We start from the raw sequence: 25070 nt of genomic DNA on the forward strand, positions 1-25070 counted from the left end.
TTTTAAGCAACAAATCATTATCTCTAGAAATTAAATCTTAAGAGACTGTAATAAAATCTAGAGGCTCTCTCACCTTTTAATGTTTCATTTTAAAGCATGTGCTCATATAATAGTCACAAAGGTTCACCAGAATATCACAGCGAGTGATTCTTCTATTACCCAGGTAGAACCTCAGAACAAACACTCTCGATCATGGAGAAACATGCTAGAAATTTCAATATTAAACAAAGTTGTCCTGAAAAACGTACAGAAGGAAAATTTCTCTCCCTCCCCCACCATTCTTTTTTTTCTTTTTTAAAGAACCCAGCAAACCACAGAGTCAAACTGTACAAAATTTCTTTATGGTTAGGCACAAAATAGAACTTTGCTGAAATAATGAGTCAATTAGTGATTGCTATGATCAGAGAAAATGTACAGTGAATTATACAACATATTGTAACTACCTTGGTGGAAAAAAGAAAAAAAGCACAAATGGAAAAAAAATGGATCCTTCTAAGCACATCTAATTAGGCTTAGTTACTGTTGCCCTTAGTTTCAGAGAGAGCTGCCTTTAAACAAAGATGAGCAGAAGAGTTCTTATTCCTTACGCTTCTACAAGTTAACCTTGGCTTCCCAGGAACACCACCCCCACTCCATTTCCCCTCTTGGAGTTTTAAAAGCCTATTACGCATTTCACTAGAATCCAGCTCTAAATAATGGATATAACAGTGGAAGGTTTCATACTTTTATTAAAAACTGAAAACAAGAAACTTGAATTGAAATTGCAAGTCAATGTACAAGGTGTAAAATTAATCTCAGTTTTGGCTAGAAGTTAAGAATCCCATTAACTTTATGACATCTTTTAACAAAAATGATCCATTGGTTAGAGAAAAACATCTCAGGGCAGTAATACTAATATTCTGTAGTGACTTGCCATGTTGAAATTATAAGAAATGTACTTGATTACTAAATTAGACTAATTCACACACAGTACATAATGCATGTGAAATACATATTTGATTTGTTCAACATTCTAAGTTTGTTTTTAAAATTTACTGTAAAAAGACAAAAGAGGAAAAGATATTAATTTGCAGGTAGCCAAAAGGCCCAGTGACCAAGGCTGTGGTTCACTGGCTACTGATGCATGGTTCTGGGAATTCTCAGATCTAATGTTAATCAGCATCTTGCTCTTAGGGATAAAAGTGCTAAGGCAAGCTTGGTTGTAATGAGAAGGAGAAAGGTGCTCCTCAGTGTCTTTCCAAATTCTTCCTATTCTGTAAGGCCCTACAGAAGATCTACCTCCTCTATGAAGCCTTTCTCTACTATGCTACCCATAGTGATTTATCTATTCATTGAAACCTTTCCTTAAATTTTTGTAATACAACTATTTGTAGCACAAACTAAATCATTTTAACCGGATGTGATAATCTTTGGGTGTGTTGGCTTGGCTAAACTGCAGTTCCCAGCTAATGAAGGAAACAATAATCTAGGTGTTGCTGTATTTTAGAGATGTGTCCATAATCAACTGACTTTAAGAGACATTATCCCAGATAATCTGGGTGGGCCTGATTCAATCAGTTGAAGGGCCTTAAGAGCATTGCTGAGGCTTCCCTGACGAAGAAGAAATTCTGTTTGTGCATAGCAGCTTTAGCCTAGGCCCAAGAGTTCTAGCCTGTCATTTCGGACTTGCCACAATTGGGTAAGCCAATCTTTTGCAAGAAATCTCTCACTTTTAAAAAAATTGAGACATAATTGACATATAACATTATAGTACTTTCGGGTATAGAACATAATGATTCAATATTTGTATATACAGTGTAATAATCACCACAAGAAGTCTAGTTAACATCCATCACCATACATAGTTACAGAATTTTTTTCTTAAGAGAACATTTAAGATCTACTCTCTTAGCAACTTTCAAATATACAATACAGTGGTATGAACTATGGTCACCATCTTGTACATTGTGTCCCCATGACTTATTTGTTTTATAACTGGAAGTTTGGTCCTTTTGACCCCCTTCACCCATTTTGCCCACCCTACACCCCCTCCTCTGGCAACCCTGATATGTTCTCTGTATCTGTGAGCTGGATTTGTTGTTGTTGTTGTGTTTTAGATTCCACATATAAATGAGATCATGTGGTATCTGTCTTTCTCTGGCTGACTTATATCACCTAGCATAATGCCCTCAAGGTCCACACATGTTGTTAATAAATAATATTAATAAATTTGTATTAATAAAATTTAAAATAATAATCAATCTCTTAATATATATTTTTGACTCTGCTTCTCTGCTTGAAACTTGATTGATGCAACTGATCATATAACGTCATGTATGTATGTGTGTATGTATATATCTTATCGTTCCAGTCAGATTCAAAGGCATAAACTTGAAATAATAATAATAATTTATTGAGCACTTACTACGTGTCGAGTTAAGTGTTGTATTAAGCCTTTTAATACGTGAACTCACAACCACCTGAGAATATTAAAATCCTCATTTTAATCCCCATTTTATAGAGGCTAAATAATTTGCCTAACCTCTACAGCTAAGGAATGGCAAAGCCAGAACTCAAACCTGAACCTCATTTATTCCAGTGCTTATGCACTTAACTACTGCAATAGACATGACCCATCACACACAAACAGAGGGAAAGGTGAAAAGGCAGAGACAGAGATATACAGAAAGAAGAAAGTTATGTAAGCTGAGACAGACCATTATTCTTAAACATAAGTAAACTGCTTATCACACTCTGTTGATCACCTGTCATTCCTAACCTAAACAATGTTCTCACCTTGGAGGCAATGCTCTAAATGGGAGAGCCACAGCAATCTTCTGGGGAAACTTCTGAAGTACAATGCTATGGTTACAGGGGCAACAAAGACTAGGGTAGTTGCCCCAAGCCAAATGAAATCAAGTCAAGGACTTGAGAACCTTCTCTGTATTCAACAGATATGTCAGATACTTTAGCTGCCCAAGAAACTTCTTATTGTGGGATAAAATAAACATTTATTTTAAAACAAAAGAAATAGATATGTCAGAGTATCATTCAGCTTAATTGATTCACTTCCACTTTATCCTCATAAAATCTGTGATGCAGGTAGGGCAGAAATACTTTTCTCACCTGTACAATGGAATTAATAGCAAGTCAATGAAATGAAGTCACTTATTCAAAGCATACAATACACCACAAGAAAGGGTAAGGCTGGTTCTTTGACTCCAGGCTAGTATTTTTTCCAGTAGACTAACATGATATAGTTGAGTACTCGTAATCAAGAAGTTCCTCATACTTGGTGTACCATACCATTAATATACAAGGTTTTATAATGTACTGACATGACTAAAGTAATGAGACAGATTTTCATAAGTCACACATGAAACCGGTTGTATTTCCCAAACTTGCTCTGTTCTTTGGGCATTTGCACTCACTGTCCTTTCTCCTTACATGCTTTTTGCCCAGATACACAACTGTTTCCTTCTCACCAGGTTTCAATTCAAAATGCCCTCTTCTCAGGGAAGCCTGTCCCAACCACTCTGGTCAAGATAAGATGCCTTTGCCATTCTCTACTAAATACTACTATTATATCCTTTCTCACTGCACTTCTCAGTACCTGAAGTCATTTATTTGTTTTTGTTTTTATTATTCATATTCTGCTACCAGAATATAAGCTCCTCCAGATGTGGACTCTGCTTACTACTGTATCAACAGCACCTAGAATAATGACTAACATGTAGTAAGTGTTCAAGAAATATTTGTTGATCGATGTATCTTCTAAAATGGACTATACTTTTAATATGATTCCTATGTGACAGTAATTACCTTGAAAATAAATATTAAATTATTAAAAATGAGAAAAAAACTTGATAAAAGTTAAAAGCTAAACTGCCAACTTTCAAAGGAAGAAAAGAACCCTCATTGTTAATCTTTAGCAAACAATATTTGTAGGGCTACTTTTGGATCTTCTATGTCTCTTTATAATCTTCCTTAGTTCCCTAAAATGAAATTGACTGAGGATTTTGAAGGAAATCTGTTCAGAGTTTATACATAAGATACTATAATCCTTTGGCAAGCATGTTTTTGCTAAATGTGGCTTTGAGATAATGCAGTTTTATATATTTATATCCCAAACTGAAAACAGCCATCTTATTATATGCTCTGTTCAGTTCATTCCACTTAAGAGAACAATCTATGCAGTAATACAGAGGGAGAGAGACAATCAGTTTAGACTCCACATTTCAAACCAGGAATTACTAGGACCAGAACAAGTATGCATGGATATTGCCATAATTTATGAAAAGGCCAGACAATTACTTAGCAGCTATTGTAAAACTGCAATCCGGGACAAGCAAATTTACAAGGAACTGCATTTCAAGCCAGTAAGGGCTGATTCAGACTTTAAAAAAGAGGTATAGTCTGTGTAATATAAAACTTACATAAATATATATAGCCATGGTTTTTCCTCTAAACATCCCCACTTTTAGAATTTGCACGAATGTTTTCCTATTCTTTTACTTTCAATCTATCTGCATCTTTATATTTTAGATGTGTATCTTATAAATATCATATAGTTGTTTTTAAATTTTTACACAGTCTGACAATCTTTGTCTTTTAACTGAAGCATTTGGTCCCTTTACATTTAATGTAATTACCTACATATTTGGGTTTAGATATACTACAGTCAGTGCCGTGGTAAGCCACCCATATTTCCTCTAGAAATAGAGCACTCATTCCCTCAGCTGCTGAGCATATAGGCAGTCAACAGCTCTCAGCTGAATCTTTCTTTGGGACTTGGCCCCAGCTGGAATGCAGACTTACCCAAAGTCATATCCCCTTTAGGGAGGATGGGAGAGGATGGAAAACTGCATACAGTGACTGGTCAGTGAGGGGGGTATAAAGGCCTGGACCTTTGCAAGGCCATCCCACCCCCAGGTTCCCTGTAGAATCAACTGATGCTTTTATTACTACTGCATTGCAGTTTAAACTTCTCATTCTGGTCTATCTTCCTTCCTCACTCCCCCACAGATGTTAACCTCAAAAGCCCATCCCAATAAACTTCCTTCAGGCAAATCTCAGTCTCTGAGTCTGTTTCCCAGGGAATTCAATTTGTGACATCTATCACCTTATTATGTGTTTTCTACTTCTTCTGCCTGTTATGTTTCTTTTTCTTTACTTTATTGCCTTCTTTAGGACTGAGTGTTCTTTTATTATTTATTCCATTTTTTCTGTATTAATTTGGAAATGATACACTCTTTTTCTATTCCAGAGGCTATCCTAGAAATAACAAACACATAGTTGAATTAGCAAGTCTAAAGTTAATTGATTAATACTTTTCCCCTACTCTGCAATATGATAAGGATTTTAAACATTTTAACTCCTTTTACCCTTTTCCCAATTTATATGTAATTGTTATCCTAGGTATCTCATGTAAGTGGACACATACAACATTTGTCCTTTTGCATCTAGCTTATATCATTTAGCATAGTATTTTCGAGGTTCCTCCATATTGTGGTATGCATCAGAATTTCATTCTTTTTAAAGGTTGAATAATATTCCATTGTATGTATATATCACATTTTGTTTATGCATTCATCTGTTAATGGACATTAGAGAGTTTCCACCTTTTGGCTACTGTGAATAATGCTGCTATGAACATTGGTGTGCAAGTATCTGTTTAAGTCCCTGCTTTCATTTCTTTTGAGTATATACCTAGAAGTGGAATTACTGGTAATTCTATATTTAACTTTTTGAGGAACTTCCATATTATCTTCCTGATTCTCTTAAATACATTTCAATTCCCTGTTGAAATTAGCCATTGTTTTATTTATATTCTCTACCTATTTTCCTACTTACTTGAACATGAACATAGTTATTTTAAAATCCTTTTAGGATGACACCAATATCTAGGTCATCTGTGGATCTGCTTCTATTGTCCGTGTTTATTTCTTGGTTTTCAGTCATGTCATCTTGTCTTTTGGCATGCTCTGTAATTGTCTACATAATGCCTCCAGAGAGGATTTCCCTTCCCTCTAGTAGGCAGATATAATGGTAGCTGATCGCCTTAATCCAGTGAGGGGCTGTGCTGAGTGCAGGCTGAATTGTACCTCTGGTAAAGCTCAACCTATTTTTGACTCATCTCTATTCCAGGAGCATAGCCCTCCAGGATTTTTAACTGAGAGCCTGGGAATTCATTGAGGTTTCTCCCCCTGGAAGGTTCATAACTCTAGTCTGTATCTTGTGAGACTGCCAAAACGTCTGCTTTTCAAAGGCTTTCCAATGAGACTTTTTTAGCCTCCCACTCTGTAAAGCCCCAGGATTTGGCAAATATCCCAACAGGATAACTGGCTTTATGCTTGAGGCTCCCTTAGTTTTCTTTATAAAAGCTTGCTGGTTTCTTATCCCCAGCAGCAGCACTCTCCCAGTATACAGTCCTGGTTCTCAGATCCCTGCTCATGCCCAGCATCAGCAAATTCCTCAAGCGAAAAAGAAGCTACAAAGTCAGCTCGCCTCTCTGAGGTTCTTTTAGCTCACCTTCACTCTTGGTGTTCAGTCCTTTGGAATCTCAGCCCAAAGCATGGTGTACCAAGGTCCCACTCTTGGTAGAAAATGGACTATATTTTTATCTTCCTAGCCCCATAAGACTGTATTTCAGGTCATACATCTCCAGGCAAACACAGCCACAAAATCTAGGCTCACCTCTCTTAAATCTTATCCTCTCCCAGATCTTGATCAAGTAATTCCTCACTATATCTTGTTAGCTCTTTGAAGCTTTAACATATACTTTAAAAATATTTTCTCTGCCTGCTTTTTAGTTCTAATCACACAATTCCTATGTCATATCAGTACTATCTTAGTACTACTGGTCTTAGTACTACTAGTTGTGGTAAGTTTTAAGAACATAATTCCCAAATGCAGAGAAACTACAATTTTTTTTAAAGCCAGTCTTAGGAAAAAGGATATACTTTAGGCTCAGAAAACATTTTCATTATTTTCAAGTTTTAGAATGATAACCATTAAATTATGCTAGAATTATATTCTGCTTCCATTCCTTATCAATTAAAGTAAACTTAAAGGAAAATAATATGGTACTTCAACTATAATTCACCCATAACAGAATATGTACCAGCATATGCCTAACATTTTAAAGGCTATTGTATTAAAACAGATAAAACCATGTCTATTTCATTTGGGCTTAATCTCTAGAACAGTACTTCTAACATAACCAAATGATGTTAATAGGTCTTCCTGGGAGGGCTGCAGTGGAGATGGATTTTTTTCCTAATCAAGTATATTTGCTTTCTCTGGAGATGCAGAATGCACACTAGTATATTAAAGATCCTGAGAAGTCCCCAGTAAAGTCAGTTATTTATATTTGTTTAACCCTCTGTTTTCAAATATATCTGATCATGGAATACACTTTAATGTGTACACTTTAATGTGTGAGAAAGGTGACCTAAAAAAAAAGGAAATAAACATTTCAAATAGTTTTGGTTATTTATATGTTATAGTTGATTATATAACTTCTTTCTTCTTCATTGAAGGTGAGCTGGTGAGTTTTGTGGGGGATCTTGTTAGCTTCATTAATCTATAACTTCCTTTATCAGTCTTTTCTGACATTGGGTAGCAGAAAGAGCATGAGCTTTCTATAGACAGAATTAGGATCAAATTCTGGCTCCACCATCACAGGCAAATTCTTCTCTCTGCTAGCCATATTTCTTTATTTGTAAAGTGGGCTTGGGGGGCTTTCACAGTATTATTTTAAGTACTAATGACCATGTAAAGTACCCAGTGTATTGTCTGGCTCCAGAGGTTCCTCCTAGTAAAACTCCTCAAGGATCTGGAATGGCCCATGGGAATGAACATAAGATTGACATCTTTCAACCCTCCTTGATTTGGGACTCTTCTTTGTTAATTAATTCCCTTGCTTCTTATATTAGTAATTTCTCCCCTGCCTAGTTAAGAGGCTGTAATACTCCTGGGGAATAATGGTTTTTTGTTTTTGCTGTTGTTTTTTAAAATTTTTTATCCTGACTGAGTAGCCGGAATTAAATTGATTTTTATTTTCTTAGAACTTTTCAAAGGTTCAGCTCTCCCTGTCTTATGGGGAGACATTTGCTACTGTAATATTTATTTTACCTTACTGTAATTATTCATTTTCTTCCCTGCTAGACTCTAAGTTCGTAAGGTCTGGATATCTTCTTCCTTGCTAAATGCACACCCCTATCACCACTGGCCTAGTTAAAGAGTAACCACTCAAAAATTACAGAATTGTTAACAAGTTATAATAATTGGGATCCCAACCACTATTATATCAAAAATATAATTCTCAGATGAAATGTTTTAATATTATTTATATAGAAGATATTAGCAGAAAACAAGGAGTTAAATTTACTTATCCTGGATTTTCTAGAAATCTTAGACTGATAGAGCGATTTTCCTGAGATATATCCAATAATTAGGATAGAAATTAAATAATAAATACACTTATATGCTTTTTAGGTAAATTTTCAGTATTCGAGAATGACTCCATTTATTCAAAAGATGTGTTCTAGAAAGGTTGCCTGCAAATAACACTTTCATACTATAAATATTTAAAAACCCATCTGACTGGGCTTCCCTGGTGGCGCAGTGGTTGAGAATCCGCCTGCCAATGCAGGGGACACGGGTTCAATCCCTGGTCCGGGAGGATCTTACATGCCCCAGAGCAACTAAGCCCGTGTGCCACAACTACTGAGCCTGTGCCCTACAGCCCGTGAGCCACAACTACTGAGCCTGTGTGCCACAACTACTGAAGCCCGTGCACCTTGAGCCCGTGCTGTGCAACAAAGAGAAGCCACCGCAATGAGAAGCCCACGCACCGCAAGGAAGAGTAGCCCCCGCTAGCCACAACTAGAGAAAGCCCGCGCGCAGCAACGAAGACCCAACACAGCCAAAAATAAATAAATAAATAAATAAATTTATTAAAAAAAAAACCCATCTGATTACAGTAAACTAAACTTCAAGTATATTTGAAAAACAAAAATCCCTCTTTGTAATAAGGATGCTTTCACACTAGTCTGTATCACATATTCAGATTTCTGAATACTGGATTTTTCAAAGTGGGGAACAGTCCTACTAACTTGGTCATATCAAAATGCTAAGAAGTTCAGCACAACTCAAAATCAAATTAACTTTTATTTTTGAAAAAAATTTTTAGCATGTATATAGTAGTAAATATAATGTGTTATTAATATAGGTTTTTTTAATGTGTTATTAAATTTAGAATGGATAAACAACAAGGTCCTACTGTATAGCACAGGGAACTATATCCAATCTCCCAGGATAAGCCATAATGGAAAAGAATATAAAAAAAAAAAGTCTCTATGTGTATAACTGAGTCACTGTGCTGTATAGCAGAGATTGGCACGACATTGTAAATCAACTGTACTTCAATTAAAAACAGGTTTTTCCATATACTAGAAAATAAAAAATACTTACTATTATTTTCTTACAGTCCTTTCCTCTGCATAGTTCTGTATAGGTAGAGTATTGCACATATATAATCCAGCTTCCAACAAAAACCACCAACCAGGAAAAGAAAAGATATTTCATTCGCACATATGAGAAGCGAGCCTGTAAGTAAAAGAGCACATAACAATCATTCATTCAGCACCAAGTCAGCATTCACTGTCCTAGAACATGACTTTTCCTCCTTTCTTGGAAGAACTCAATATATATTCTAGGCTTTCATATGGCAATTCTCCTAGAACAAAGTGTACTTTCACTTAGTCCAAACAGCACTGGCCTTAGAAAAGGAAGCTCCTTGGTCTTGCCAAGGAAAAGGGAACAAAATACCCTTTAAAATGTATAACCTTTCAAATACCACCAGCATCCAAACCTACTCATTAAGCACAAGCACGTGCACTATGCTACCCTGGGCACCCAGTAAGATCAGGTAAAGAAAGACACAATTCCCACTTACTACAAGCTTACAGAAGAGTGTTTCAAATAAGAATCTTAAAGTTCTTCATGAATAAGCATGGTAAAATAATTGTGTTTTAAGAAATAAGAACAGAGAATTTGGCTACTTGTCTAATGTCTCACAGTGAGGTACAACCAGAGTAAGAAATTATTCATACTCATTCCTACTTCCCTGCTGTATTCACCAATGTTTTATGTTCCTTCTATTCAACTAATCAAATGCTTCACCTAATAGATATTCTGGAAACTTAAGGAGAAAGTTACAACTATTAAAGGAGAAGAAAGGTTAAGATATATAAAGAATAAAATACTCCCTGCATGTCAGTTTGTAAAGCTGCACAACAGGATCCTCTTTGCACTGTTTTGCTCTCAGTGCTCTGGTATCTAATTGCGACTCGGGTCAGTTAGTGCTTTTTCTCCATCAACCACATATCAAACAGTTTAATCTTCAAAATGTCAGCTAGTCAAGATAATTTGATATTTATTTTTTGAGTCTGGAACACCAGTGGTCTGGTTTTATAAACAACTGAATTTAGGACTATGCGGAGAATTGAGCAAAATAAAGATACATAAACAAACAACGAAAGGCTAGTTTTGCTTTTACAATCACAAGTCAGTTTCTCACACTGGGCAACAGTAGGATACTGTGAGCGCTGTGAGCATGCAAAGAAAGCAGAAAGAGATGAAAGAGACGTAAATGCATCTGCAGAAGACAATGAGTGCAGAGGAGAAAGAGACTCAGGAAATACTGAATTCTGTTGGCTTTATTTGCGGTTTAGATATCGGTCTTTGTGAGGTTAACAGATGGTGAATCCCAGTACCAAAAGGCTTGAGTACAACGAATTCACAATTATATGATACGTCTTTGAGCTTTATTATTAAAATATTTTAAAAAATGCCTTTAATGCAAGTTATTTTTGTATAGCTCTAAATGAATTCAGTAAAAAGAAAGTTCATATAGAATTCCAAATTAAATCACATAAATGACAATGGGGTTTACACCAAGGGGTTTGTTTGAAAGACATTTAAGATTACTTGGCCCTAATAAGAGGCCTAGTCATCAGAGAGAAATTGATATGTACTAGTATTATGAAGCTTAAATATGATTAAATGACATAATGCCTTTAGAACATAAGCACATTGCTAGGCACATAGAAAATACTCAACAAATAGCAAAATCAATTTGCAAGGCACTGAACAAAAAGCCAATAATGCTGTCATTATGGTTTGGCCACCACCTTCTTTTTGGGCTTGCCAAAAAGAAAACTGAATCTGAATCTGATTAAGCCTTACCAGTTTACAGGAAATACAGGAGACAGAGGAATATAAGTGACACTTAAGTAAGTGACACTATTAGGATACAATCAGCAAACTCTAGGCTGTGGGAAGTGCTTCAATACAAACAACCCAGTTCTTCAACAAATAAAATACAAGGGAGAAAATAGAGAGAAGATGGGAAAACCAAAGATCAAAAAATACATAAGAAATACTGTATACTAAATAATCACAATCTGTGGATCTTTTCTGAGTCCTGATTCAAATGTAAAACTGTAAAAGAAAATGGCATTTATGAGACAATTGAAAACTTGAAGACTGACAGGATACCTGATGTCGTTAAGGAATTATTTTAATTTTTCTGGTGTAATAATGTAATGTTTAAAGAAAAGAGACCTTATCTTTTAGAGATAGACATCGAAATATTTATGAGTGAAATAATATCTGGGATTTGCCTCAAAATAATATGGGAAGGGAAAAGTAGGTGGGGTATGATTAAAACAAAATTGGCCGTGTGTTGGTAACTGTTCAAGCTGGGTGATAGTTACATGCCTTCTTTTGTACATGTTTTTCTCTACTTTTTAAACATTTTTTTATGTTGTGCGATAAGGAATACTTCCACACCAAGACACCCCCTTCCCACACATTCATTCAGCAACTATTTATTGTCTACTAAGTGCCAGGTGCTGCTTTAGGCACTTTTAGAACATCTCCAGTTAAAGGGACAAACAAATTATAAATCTACCATACGAGTACCCTCAACACAGTTAAGAAGGTTCTCTGAACAACTGTAGCATGGCATGATTTTACTTTTAGAAGTCCAATCTTTTTCTTTTTTTGGCCCCTAGAGAAAGATTATTTAATAAAAGATGATGAGACAACTGTTAATCATTGGAAATAGCATATTTAAATACCTAAAACATATCTTATATCAAAATAAATTTCACATGAGGGACTTCCCTGGTGGCGCAGTGGTTAAGAATCCGCCTGCCAATGCAGGGGACATGGGTTTGAGCCTTGGTCCGGGAAGATCCCACGTGCCGCGGAGCAACTAAGCCCGTGTGTCACAAATACTGAGCCTGCGTTCTAGAGCCCGCGAGCCACAACTACTGAGCCCATGCACCGCAACTACTGCAACCCATGTGCCTAGAGCCGTGCTCCACAACAAAGAGAAGCCACCACAACGAGAAGCCCACACACTGCAACAAAGAGTAGCCCCCGCTCGCCGCAACTAGAGAAAGCCCATGCACGGCAACGAAGACCCAACGCAGCCAAAAAATAAATAAATAAATTTATTTAAAAAAATAATAAATTCCACATGAAACTGATGTACATGTAAAATCTGAAATAATATAATACAAATGTAGGAATCAAGAAGTTACTGAATAAAATTATTGAAACCATTTTATTTTAGGAAAGCTAAAAGAAAAGCCAATCTTTTTTTTTTTTTAAACCAACTTTGTGATTTTTATTTATGGGCAACAACTATATACTCCTAGATATCACTAAACCGTGTACAATTAGAAACACAGCATTGTAGAAGAGCAGACATCAGAATGAAACAGAGCAGACTTAAGGAAATATCAATCTTCATTATTTTGCTCATTTTTCATTATGTGCACAAAGAAGCATGAATGCAATTTGAAATCTTTTAATGGCAATAAAGTTACAATCACCCACCTGTGTGACAAGTCCAATCTTATATTAACACTGAGATAGGGTTTTAAAAGAAGATTAATCTCAATTCATTTAGTAAAAAGTCAAGGAAGACCTTACACTGCAATACAATGTAAAAGAATATTTTCTTTTTTCCTTCCTGCCTTGCTCCACAGCAGGTAGAAGTCGCAGAGCAAAGGAAACAACACAGACCTGGTGAGTAGGGTTCTCTCTTAGTGTTCAGAATTTGGTCCTGTCTTAACTTCTTCTTGACACCTACCTCAAGAAGCTTAGTAATGTCAACTACCCTCTGGACTCTCCATCAATGATTTCTATTAGCTTTCAAATGCATATTGAGCTTAATAGATGCCGGCAGCTAAGACTTGTATATTTCTCCCTCCTGCAGAGCCAGTTTAATAAAACTTGGAATCATTTTGCCTTTCTCTCAAATAGCTACGTTAAATTTTTTCCCTGGCATATGTTTAAATGGAAAAACACCCTGTAAACTGGCTTGCCCGCTGAGTGTTCATCATGATACAGAATGTCAAAAATTTTGGAGAGGAAGTTGGATTTATGATGTTCCCAGCAGGGCACTGGGCATCACGTGTTGTACATATAATGACAAAAGGAGTGAAACACGTTTTTATTCCAGCATGCCATGGAACTTACAGTGATTTGAGAGTAACACAAAATAGTATAAGGACCTTCATGTCTGTTTTTTTTTTTTAACATCTTTATTGGAGTATAATTGCTTTACAATGTTGTATTAGTTTCTGCTGTATAACAAAGTGAGTCAGCTATATGTATACATATATCCCCATATCCCCTCCCTTTTGCATCTCCCTTCCACCCTCCCTATCCCACCCCTCTAGGTGGTCACAAAGCACGGAGCTGATCTTCCTGTGCTATGCAGCTGCTTCCCACTAGCTAGCTATTTTACATTTGGTAGAGTGTATATGTCCATGCTACTCTCTCACTTCGTCCCAGCTTACCCTTCTCCCTCCCCGTGTCCTCAAGTCCATTCTCTATGTCTGTGTCTTTATTCCTGCCTGCCCCTAGATTCATCAGAACCATTTTTTTTTTTTTTTAGATTCCATATGTATGTTAGCATACGGTATTTGTTTTTCTCTTTCTGACTTACTTCACTCTGTGTGACAGACTCTAGGCCCATCCACCTCACTACAAATAACTCAATTTCGTTTCTTTTTATGGCTGAATAATATTCCATTGTATATTTGTGCCACATCTTCTTTATCCATTCATCTGTTGATGGACACTTAGGTTGCTTCCATGTCCTGGCTATTGTAAATAGTGCTGCAATGAACATTGTGGTACATGACTCTTTTTGAATTATGGTTTTCTCAGGGTATATGCCCAGTAGTGGGATTGCTGGGTCGTATGGTAGTTCTATTTTTAGTTTTTTAAGGAACCTCCATACTGTTCTCCATAGTGGCTGTATCAATTTACATTCCCACCAACAGTGCAAGAGGGTTCTCTTTTCTCCACACCCTCTCCAGCATTTATTGTTTGTAGATTTTTTGATGATGGCCATTATGAGGTGATACCTCATTGTAGTTTTGATTTGCATTTCTCTAATGATTAGTGATGTTGAGCATTCTTTCATGTGTTTGTTGGCAATCTGTATATCTTCTTTGGAGAAATGTCTATTTAGGTCTTCTGCCCATTTTTGGATTGGGCTGTTTGTTTTTTTGATATTGAGTTGCATGAGCTGCTTGTATATTTTGGAGATTAATCCTTTGTCAGTTGCTTCATTTGCAAATATTTTCTCCCATTCTGAGGGTTGTCTTTTCGTCTTGTTTATGGTTTCCTTTGCTGTGCAAAAGCTTTTAAGTTTCATTAGGTCCCATTTGTTTATTTTTGTTTTTATTTCCATTTCTCCAGTGGGGTGGGTCAAAAAGGATCTTGCTGTGATTTATGTCATAGAGTGTTCTGCCTGTGTTTTCCTCGAAGAGTTTTATAGTGTCTGGCCTTACATTTAGGTCTTTAATCTATTTTGAGTTTATTTTTGTGTATGGTGTTGGGGAGTGTTCTAATTTCATTCTTTTACATGTATCTGTCCAGTTTTCCCAGCACCACTTATTGAAGAGGCTGTCTTTTCTCCACTGTATATTCTTGCCTCCTTTATCAAAGATAAGGTGACCATATGTGCATGGGTTTATCTCTGGCTTTCTATCCTGTTCCATTGATCTGTATTTCTGTTTTTGTGCCAGCATCATACTGTCTTGATTACCGTAGGTTTGTAGTAGAGTCTGAAGTCAAGGAGCCTGATTCCTCAAGCTCCATTTTTCTTTCTCAAGATTGCTTTCACTATTTGGGATCTTTTGTGTTTCCATACAAATTGTGAAATTTTTTGTTCCAGTTTTGTGAAAAATGCATTGGTAGTTTGATAGGGATTGCATTGAATTTGTAGATTGCTTTGGGTAGTCATTTTCACAATGTTGATTCTTCCAATCCAAGAACATGGTATAGCTCTCCATCTGTTTGTATCATCTTTAATTTCTTTCATCAGTGTCTTATAGTTTTCTGCATACAGGTCTTTTGTCTCCTTAGGTAGGTTTATTCCTACTTTATTCTTTTTGTTGCAATGGTAAATGGGAGTGTTTCCTTAATTTCTCTTTCAGATCTTTCATCATTAGTGTACAGGAATGCAAGAGATTTCTGTGCATTAATTTTGTATCCTGCTACTCTACCAAATTCATTGATTAGCTCTAGTTTTCTGGTAGCATCCTTAGGATTCTCTATGTATAGTATCATGTCATCTGCAAACAGTGACAGTTTTACTTCTTCCTTTCTGATTTGGATTCCTTTTATTTCTTTTTTTCTCTGATTGCTGTGGCTAAAACTTCCAAAACTATGCTGACTAATAGTGGTGAGAGTGGGCAACCTTGTCTTGTTCCTGATCTTAGAGGAAATGGTTTCAGTTTTTCACCATTGAGAATGATGTTGGCTGTGGGTTTGTCATATATGGCCTTTATTATGTTGAGGTAGGTTCCCTCTATGCCTACCTTCTGGAGAGTTTTTATCATAAATGGGTGTTGAATTTTGTTGAAAGCCTTTTCTGCATCTACTGAGATTATCATATGGTTGTTGTTGTTTTTTTTAAGAGCAATATTGAATGTCAAATATATTTTTAACATACCAGATTTGCAAAAAGAAAAAATATATACAGTGTGTACACTGGAGGAAAAGTGCATATTTTGAGGAGAAACAAGCATTCTGATACAGTTATTTATAGTAAAATACTGTTAAATATTCCTGAAGAATACCTGATAAAACTCATCAAAAACTTTATACTTTTTTTACATAGAAACTCTACTTCTAGGTATTTAAAATATGGTTTTTATCCTTCAATTTGTTAATATGGTGTATCACATTGATTGATTTGCATATATATTCATGTGTTCTTTAATTTCTGCAGATTCTGCTGCTTCACATTTTAAAATAAAGATTAAAAAAAACAGCCATAAATGACATCTGTAGCTATTAACTAATTTTATTTCCCTGTGTGGCACTCACTAAAATGTTCCCAGTGGTCTGTTCCATACCAATTACCTAGACAATCTAGATTTTAAGAAATGTTGTTACTGTTTCTGACCTTTTTTTTTTTTTGCTGAACTATCCAAAATATGGCCCAGCAGATTTTCTGTTCTGCTGATTTTGTGCCTAGCTACTAGTGGTACATCGCTTTATTCTAAATTATGCTCTTGAAAGTCATGATAAGAATTTTAGTAAAAACACTACAGCAATGATTCTCAACTGGAGTCAATTTTGCCCCCAGGGGATACCTGGCAATGTCTGGAACTGGGGAGTGCTACTGGAGTCTTGTGGGTAGAGGCCAGAGATGCTGTTAAACATCCCTCAATGCACAGAAGTGCCCTTCACAACAAAGAATTATCTCCCCAAATGTCAATAGTGCTAAGGCTGAGAAAACTTGTATTATGGTTACACAGTAAAATGAAAACAAAAATTAAGCAGTTGAAAGAATCAAATTTGTATGACACTATCATTTTATTTTAGTCTTTAAGGCATAAACTACTACTAATTAGAAAAATATAACATCTGTCTGGAAATAACAGAAGTAATTCTTTATGACTAAATGATTGGCAATATCTTATTATAAATAAAGAAAAATCACTGGAGATGGAAAATATATAAATGATGAAATAAACTTTCCTACCAATTCTACCGTAAAGAATAGTGATACTTTTTCTTTTTTTATATTGTTTGATCTCACTGTGATAACTTTATTTCAAAACAAATCTGAAAATCTATGATCTTATTCAAATGATTTTACATTAAGTTTTAAAAATAGGCATAAAGAAGCAACACCTCAAAATTTAGCCATGTAAGACTACTTTTATGTTACTTGTCAATTTTTCACATTCAACATCTTTTACAAACATATAAAGCACAAAGTCCCATCTGCTCTACCTCTAAATACTTCCTGCACAGATGTTCTTAATTTTGAAAAGTAAGAAAGAAAAATAGGTATCATGTCTTACTTAATATGTTTAGTGGACTTGAACACTCAGAAAACCTAACAAATTGATGAGGCTATTGCTTGCAAAAACTCAAATACAATGATTTCATCATTTCATAGAAAAAGCTGAGAGACATGTTTGCCCTTTTTCTTTTGTGAAACACTGGTTTATAACATTTATGTAAGTTTCATGTGTACAACATATTTTTGTTCAAGTTTTTCAATTACCAGTTACTCTGAAATAAACTTCAAAAATCTTTTTTTTCCTTATTGTTATATTGACAACATTGTAGCTAGCTTTTACTGCTAAATAGTTAGGAGTAATCTGGCTGAAAAAAACTAAAGTTAAAATTATTCACACATATCCCCAAATATAACTTTTACCCCTTTTCTTTAAATAAACTCTAGATATTTATAGTAATAATACTTTTGAAAAATATGCTAGCTGTAAAAAAAAACAGAAATATAAAGAAAGCATTTAATAAGGTAAATACTTTATACCACAACACATACAGATAAACTTTGTTTGGAATGGATCCTGTACCTTTTTTTTTTTTTTTTAATTCCATATATATGTGCTAGCATATGGTATTTGTTTTTCTCTTTCTGACTTACTTCACTCTGTATGACAGACCCTAGGTCCATCCACCTCACTACAAATAACTCAATTTTGTTTATTTTTTGGCTGCGTTGGGTCTTTGTTGCTGCACCTGGGCTTTCTCTAGTTGTGGCGAGCAGGCTTCTCATTGCAGTGGCTTCTCTTGTTGCCGAGAATGGGCCCTCGGCACGCGGGCTTCAGTAGTTGTGGCTCACGGACTCAGTATTTGTGGTGCATGGGCTTAGGTGCTCCACAGCATGTGGGATCTTCCCGGACCAGGGATCGAACCCATGTCCCCTGAACTGGCAGGCGGATTCTTTTTTTTTTTTTTCCTTTTTTTTAATAAATGGCGCACGGGCTTCAGTAGTTGTGGCGCACAGACTCAGTAGTTGGGACCCAGTGGCTTAGTTGCTCCGCGGCACGTGGTATCTTCCTGGACCAGGGATCCAACCCGTGTCCCCTGCATTGGCAGGCAAATTCCCAACCACTGCATCACCAGGGAAGTCCCGGCAGGCAGATTCTTAACCACTGTGCCACCAGGGAAGTCCCTCCTGTACCTTTATTAAAGGGTGTTTTACTGCTTAGTTGGAAGGCTATGGGAAAACCATTAAGAAAATTGTCTAAATGTATCTAAGCTATCCTAGTGCTAATTTTCATAAACATCAAAAAACAACTATGATACTCAACCAAAGAAACACACAAAAAATTACTTTCATGTCATTCCACACAAGGAAAATCTTGAGCTCTTATGTTAAAAATAGTGAAAATAAAGGTTCTAAAAATATCTATGGTCCCCAACTTGTCCTGAGCATGAAAATGCTTTTTTTATGACAAAACTTTAGAGAAGAATTCCTTGTCAAAGGGCATTATTAGTCTATTGATCAGAGTTTTAGCATTCTTCATCTTTCTAAGAGCTGAATTTTCACTTTTTTTTTTTTTTTTTAAGTTTTTTAAAATTAATTAATTTATTTTTAGCTGTGTTGGGTCTTCGTTTCTGTGCGAGGGCTTTCTCTAGTTGCGGCAAGTGGGGGCCACTCTTCACCGCGGTGCGCGGGCCTCTCACTATTGCGGCCTCTCTTGTTGTGGAGCACAGGCTCCAGGCGCGCAGGCTCAGTAGTTGTGGCTCACGGGCCCAGTTGCTCTGCGGCATGTGGGATCTTCCCAGACCAGGGCTCGAACCCGTGTCCCCTGCATTAGCAGGCAGATTCTCAACCACTGCGCCACGAGGGAAGCCCTGAATTTTCACTTTTATAGGAAGATTTGTCATTGTTCTCTGATCTAAATTCTAAAGGTTTTATTTGCATGGCATATTCTCTGTTTTGATTTTATTAGAACTCCAGAAATAAAATTCTAACAGGGAGCAGATAATTTTCACATTTTCTCTGAATGCTGGTTCATATTTTTTATAGCTTAGGCACTGACAGCATCAAAAATGCAGAACACTTTTTGTGGGGGAACTAATTGCATGGGGTGATCCTTAAGCCTGTGGCTAGTTTCAATAGCAAATTACTATTCCAAAGAAGTGTCAGAGTGTGGGAAAACGCTCATGATATGGTAAGAGAAAAAAATCAGCTTTCAAAACAACATGTATGGTATGTTCCCAATTTTGCTTTAAAAAAAAAAAAAAGAGAGAGAAAGTTACCAACAGACTGTAGAAACTGCAAGGAAATAAACCAAATGTCAAGGGTGGTTATCTCAAAATGTCAAAAGTGGTGGGATTATGGATGATTTTTATTTTTCTCTCTATTACACAGATCTTCGATAATGAATACATATTACTTTTTTAATCTGAAAAAACTACATATTTGTATATAGGTGCTTAGCATATCTATTTAAAAACATACCTCTAGGATCTAGAAGTCTCCTGACTGCTTTTCAAAAACTTTTTTTAAAAATACTAGAAAATATATCATTCATATAGAATTGTTTAAAATACATAAGTATAACTTAAATTATAAAGTAAATACCCATACAACTCCCACCTGGGTTAAGAAACAGTTTCTCTAGTGCTTTCACTGACCCCCATGTGACCTCTTCAGTAAGGGTTAATTAACATGCTCCTGACTTCAATGATAATCATATATGTGCTTTCCTATGTAATTTAACCATTGATCATGTATCCCTAAAACACAGAATTTGATGTTCATTGCTCTTGAACTTTACAGAAATAGAAGCATATACCATATATTCTATTGTGACTTGCACCTTTCTCTGATGCATACAGCCATAATTTGTTCATTTTCTTTGCTGCAGAGTATTCCACTGTTTGATTATTTTTTTTAAGTGAGAAATTTACTTTGTCTTATCACAATCAATACATAAATTTTTAAATGTATACATTTCTCTTCAAGCTCCGTTGGGAAAAAAACCCACATGGTATGGAGATGCATTCTATGCTTGGCTCCATGCACTCTGTGGGTCTCATCTATTTCATCCAATGTTCCTAGAAATCATGGATTCAGAAGGTTTGGGAGAGACAACGAAAACGAATAGTTCAACCATACACTGATGTGGTATGAGGCTGATGTGAACAGTTTTGGCCTAAGTCAGCTGTGCCAGGAGGAAGTCTAAAGGCATTACATGGGGAGTGTCACAGAACTGCCTGGGGGTGGGTGTGACTTTAGTTATCTGTCAATGAGGAAACGACTTTTTGTCGCTAAAAGTTGAAGACTATAATCCTTTGTTTTGCTGCTGCTGCTTTAGAGACCACAAGCCAGGCTCATGTTTAAAAGAGCTGTAAGGCCAGGAAAACAGGGCAAAGCCATTCCCAGGATTAAAAAAGCAGGCACACAGAGGGCTTTTAATGAACAAGTAGACAGCTGGCATTTCATAGAGCACATGGGAGGGAGGTGCAGCCCCCATCAGCACTCTACATAAAAGGAATATTAGCATTTGCAAGAGCAAATGAACTCAGTCATGGAGTTCTTCAACATCCCAGTGCAGAAAGACAGGGGTTAAGAAAGCTAAGTGTTCCAATTTTCTATTGTGTATAATAAACTATCCCCAAACTCAGTGGCTTACAAAAATAATTTATGTCTCTCATGGTTCCGAGTTGATTGGACTCAGCTGGTCACTTCTCTCAAGTTTTTCATGCATTCGTGGTTAGGGCTGAAGACATGTGACAAAGGACTGACTGGGCTGGACACGGGGGTGGCTGTTTCACTCACACGTCCAGCTAGCTCCATGTGGCTAGCTGGCCTTCTTCTGAGCATGGTGCTCAGGGTAATCAGGCTTCTTACATGATGGCTGACTTACTCCAGGGCAAGTGTTCCCAGAGACCAAGGCAGAAGCTGCATCATTTCTGCCCCACTCTCTTGGTTACACAGGGCCAGATCAGATGGAATGGAGGGGGTACTCCATAAGGGCATGCATACCAGGAGGCATGGCTACTGAGGGGTCATCTTTGGAGAGTGGCTACCACTCCCAGATAGGATCAACAAAGCAGGGTCTAAGGGAGAGGAGAAAAACAATGTGGCGGTCCTACCCAGAACAGAGACAATTTTCTTGGCCGTTCAGATTAAGGGTTCTCCCTTCCTCCTTAGTGGGGCAGAACTGGAAATTGCAATTAAAATCCATTAATAGTATTTGTAGTGGTATGTATTTGTGTTTAAGTTACTGAATACAGTTTTCATTCCATATCATGAGCTCAGTAACTATCAACAAATCTTTAGCTTATGTACACAAAGTCCCAAGTTAAAGAACTACTTGAGATATGGTTATACATAAGTTTCCGAATAGAATTCACATTACCTTAGTATTTCAGTTAAGATTCGGGCAACCAGAATGGGCAAATCACGTGTCCATTTTCCCTTTTTAGTACGCCTGAGGCACCATACTGGGTCTAGAACTTACTACACATACAATATCCACATCCAAATCTCACACGGGAATCCTAGTGGGCACTTAAATTCACTAACAATTCACTTACTAAAAATAAAGTTTAGCTATGTTTTACCGAAACTCGGAGATTAAACAGCATGGTCCCCTTAAACTTCAGATTCTGAAGTACACTTTAGGGCAAAATTTATTTGGAATAGTTACCTCTACGGTTGTACAACCTGATTGATTTAACAATTTTCAACAGAGTTTGGAATCTTGGAATATCCAGAGGCTGATTATAATTTAGATGAAACTTGATTATTGTAAAGCGTTTTTAAAAGGAAATTAATGTTAATATTCTGTGAGATGGATGAAGAAGGAAGCTGGGTTCTGAAGCTTCCTTTCCCAGGATTCATTTATGTGACTTCCAGACACAGTAGCAATTAAATACTGAAACCTCACCTCTCTCTGATACACGAGAAAAGCAGATGTGTGTGTTCAAATACTGGGGTGGCCAGAGCAGGGCTGGGGGAGGTGGTTCACCTCTGTGCGACAGCATTCTGCCTTTGTATCACTGAAAGGACCGTGGCTGCTCAGGGAATGCGGTCAGAAAGGAGCTACGGTTCCTCTGACCCGAGAGGCGTGTGTAGGTTCTATTCCCATTGGTTGGTACCCTGCACAGATTTTCAGAAGCCCTAGAGCGGAACAACTTTAATTTAAAAATATAACAGGTTGGGGCTTCCCTGGTGGTGCTGCGGTTAAGAATCCGCCTGCCAATGCAGGGGACACCGGTTCGAGCCCTGGTCCGGGAAGATCCCACATGCCGCGGAGGAACTAAGTCCGTGCGCCACAGCTACTGAGTCTGCGCTCTAGATCCCGCTCACCACAACTACTGAAGCCCGCGCGCCTAGAGCCCGTGCTCCGTAACGAAGAGCAGCCCCCGCTCACCACAACTGGAGAAAGCCCGCGCGCAGCAACGAAGACCCAACGCAGCCATAAATAAAATAAATTTAAAAATATATATATAACAGGTTGAACAGTGTCTATCTAGTCCATTCTAATCAGACATCTCTGAAGGTAAACTCATTTGTAAAGCAATTAAAACAGAAGTGACATATTAAATGGTAACTACATCAGAGTTAGAAGAGTCCTCAGTGGACCCAGATTCTATTATTTTTTTTCTCATCGAAGTACTTTCATACCAGAAAACAGTACATGCCCAGTATAGAAAAAATGGACAATAAAGAATTATGTAATTCCAGTTATAAGATAAATAAGTCCTGGGGTGTAATGTACAGCATGGTGACTGTAGTTAACAATACTGTATTGTCTATTTGAAAGTTGCTAAGAGAGCATATTTTAAATGTTCTCATCACAAGAAAAAAAATTGTAACTATGTGAGGAGATGGATGTTAGCTAAACTAATTGTGGTGATCATTTTGCAGTATATAGACACATATCAAATCACTCTGTTGTATACCTAAAGCTAATACAATGTTATATGTTAATTATATCAATAAAAAAACAAAACCAAACAAAAAATAATTATGTAAAAAAGAAGGTAAATGATCGAGTTTTGGTGTATTTCTTTCGTAGCTGTTATATAATGTACATATATAACATACATTAAGAAAAATAAAATTGGGGTCTTATGATAAATGCCATTTATCACTGTTTTTCACTTAACGTACTATTAAACACATTCTTAGGCCATTACATAGTCTTGATATTTAAAATATATGATATTTAAATGAATGCATAACATTTTGCAGTATGGGTATACCATAATTTATTTAATCCTATTTCTATTGTTGGACATTTTTATTATTTACAATATTGTGGTCTATTAATAGTAACATTATTATTAATGAGAGCCAATATTTATTAGTGTTACCCTGTACCAGGAACTGTTATCTTCATAAAAAGTCTGCTCTGGGGTGGTAAATTGGTCAGGGGTAAGAAAACTGTTGTCCACGAGCCAAATCCAGTCTGCTACATGGTTTTGTAATTTTATTGGAACACAGCCACCCCGTTCGCTGATTTACTGTCTAAGGCTGCTTTAATGCTATAATGGCAGAGTTGAGTGGTTGCAACAGAGACCGTATGGCCAGCAAAGCCCCAAATATTTACTATCTGGCTCTTTATAGAAATAGTTTGTCAACGCTTGGATTGTAAATATTCATTCCTTCCCCCTTCCCCGCTTTCCCTGCCTCTTTGATGTTGGGCTTGGCCATGTGACTTGCTTTGGCCAATGTTTGTTAGTAGATGTGATGCAAAGAAAAGTGTACAGCTGGACTTGCCTTCTTACACTTCAGGCACTGCCAGGAGAAGAACAGGTCCCTGGTAGTCCATTCATCCCAGGACAGTAAGTGACACTGTAGGCCACCTGAACCAAACCCATAGCCGGGAGCCAATCCCAGCCTAGAAAAGTTGAACTCCAGCTGACCTGTTGATGTATGAGTGAGAAATTAATGGTCATTGTGTGTCACCGAGTTTTGGGGACAATTTGTTATACAGCATTGTTGTTGTAGCTAAGTGATACTGGACCCCTCCTTACTCTTAAATCTCCTTATAAGAACTCTATGAGTGGGGACTAGTCTTCATTTTACAGATGCAGAAACTGAGAAGCATATGCAGGTAAAAGCAAGGCTATACTAGTAGTAAATAGGAGAACCAGGATTTGAATTGAGGCAACATGGCTTCAGAGTCTGTATTCGCTCTACTCTATTGCCTACTGTATTAAATACATAAGTATTTGCTTGAGTATTTGATTATTTCTTCAGCAGAGATTTCAGCAAGAAAATTTCTAGGTCAAAGGGTATATAGTTTTAAAAGGTTAATGATACATATTGTTACATACTTTCCAAACAGCTTGCAACAATTAACATTCTCTGGTTTTTCAAATGCGCTTTTTTCACTTTCACCAGCATCCAATTCTATAGGCAAATTACATTTTTAGTTTCATTTACAGTTACAGTTTCAAGACAGTGGCCTTGAATTTTTTTAATATGCTGAATCTTTTTCTTTTTAATTTAAAAAAAAAAATTGAATAGTTGATGCTTTCTGAATCTTTAGCACTAGATTTGACAAAAGCCCAGGTATACATAGACCAGTGGGGCACTGAATAGAGCTACTGTGGTTGAGTACTTCAGGCCTGACCTAAGTACATTACCCTAAAGAATTATTAGAAGCACAGAGAAATCTAAGATGGGCCTTCAGGTTATGTCAGTCCAAGGAATGAGAAATATGGCCTTATACTGCTCAAATCAGTCTCTCAGAGAA

The 25070-nt window shown here is 36.7% G+C and overlaps 1 protein-coding gene across 1 annotated transcript in view; it reads right to left on the reverse strand.

The window, feature by feature from the left end:
- DIPK1A (divergent protein kinase domain 1A) overlaps positions 1-25070 on the reverse strand; it is a 126825-nt gene that overhangs the window by 28687 nt on the left and 73068 nt on the right. The window contains exon 2 of the mRNA XM_059926368.1: positions 9457-9591. Coding sequence (XP_059782351.1) covers positions 9457-9591 — 135 coding nt within the window. The remainder of the gene's footprint in view (positions 1-9456; positions 9592-25070) is intronic.

Source organism: Balaenoptera ricei, chromosome 1 (genome assembly GCF_028023285.1).
Source record: "Balaenoptera ricei isolate mBalRic1 chromosome 1, mBalRic1.hap2, whole genome shotgun sequence".
Lineage (NCBI taxonomy): Eukaryota > Metazoa > Chordata > Mammalia > Artiodactyla > Balaenopteridae > Balaenoptera > Balaenoptera ricei.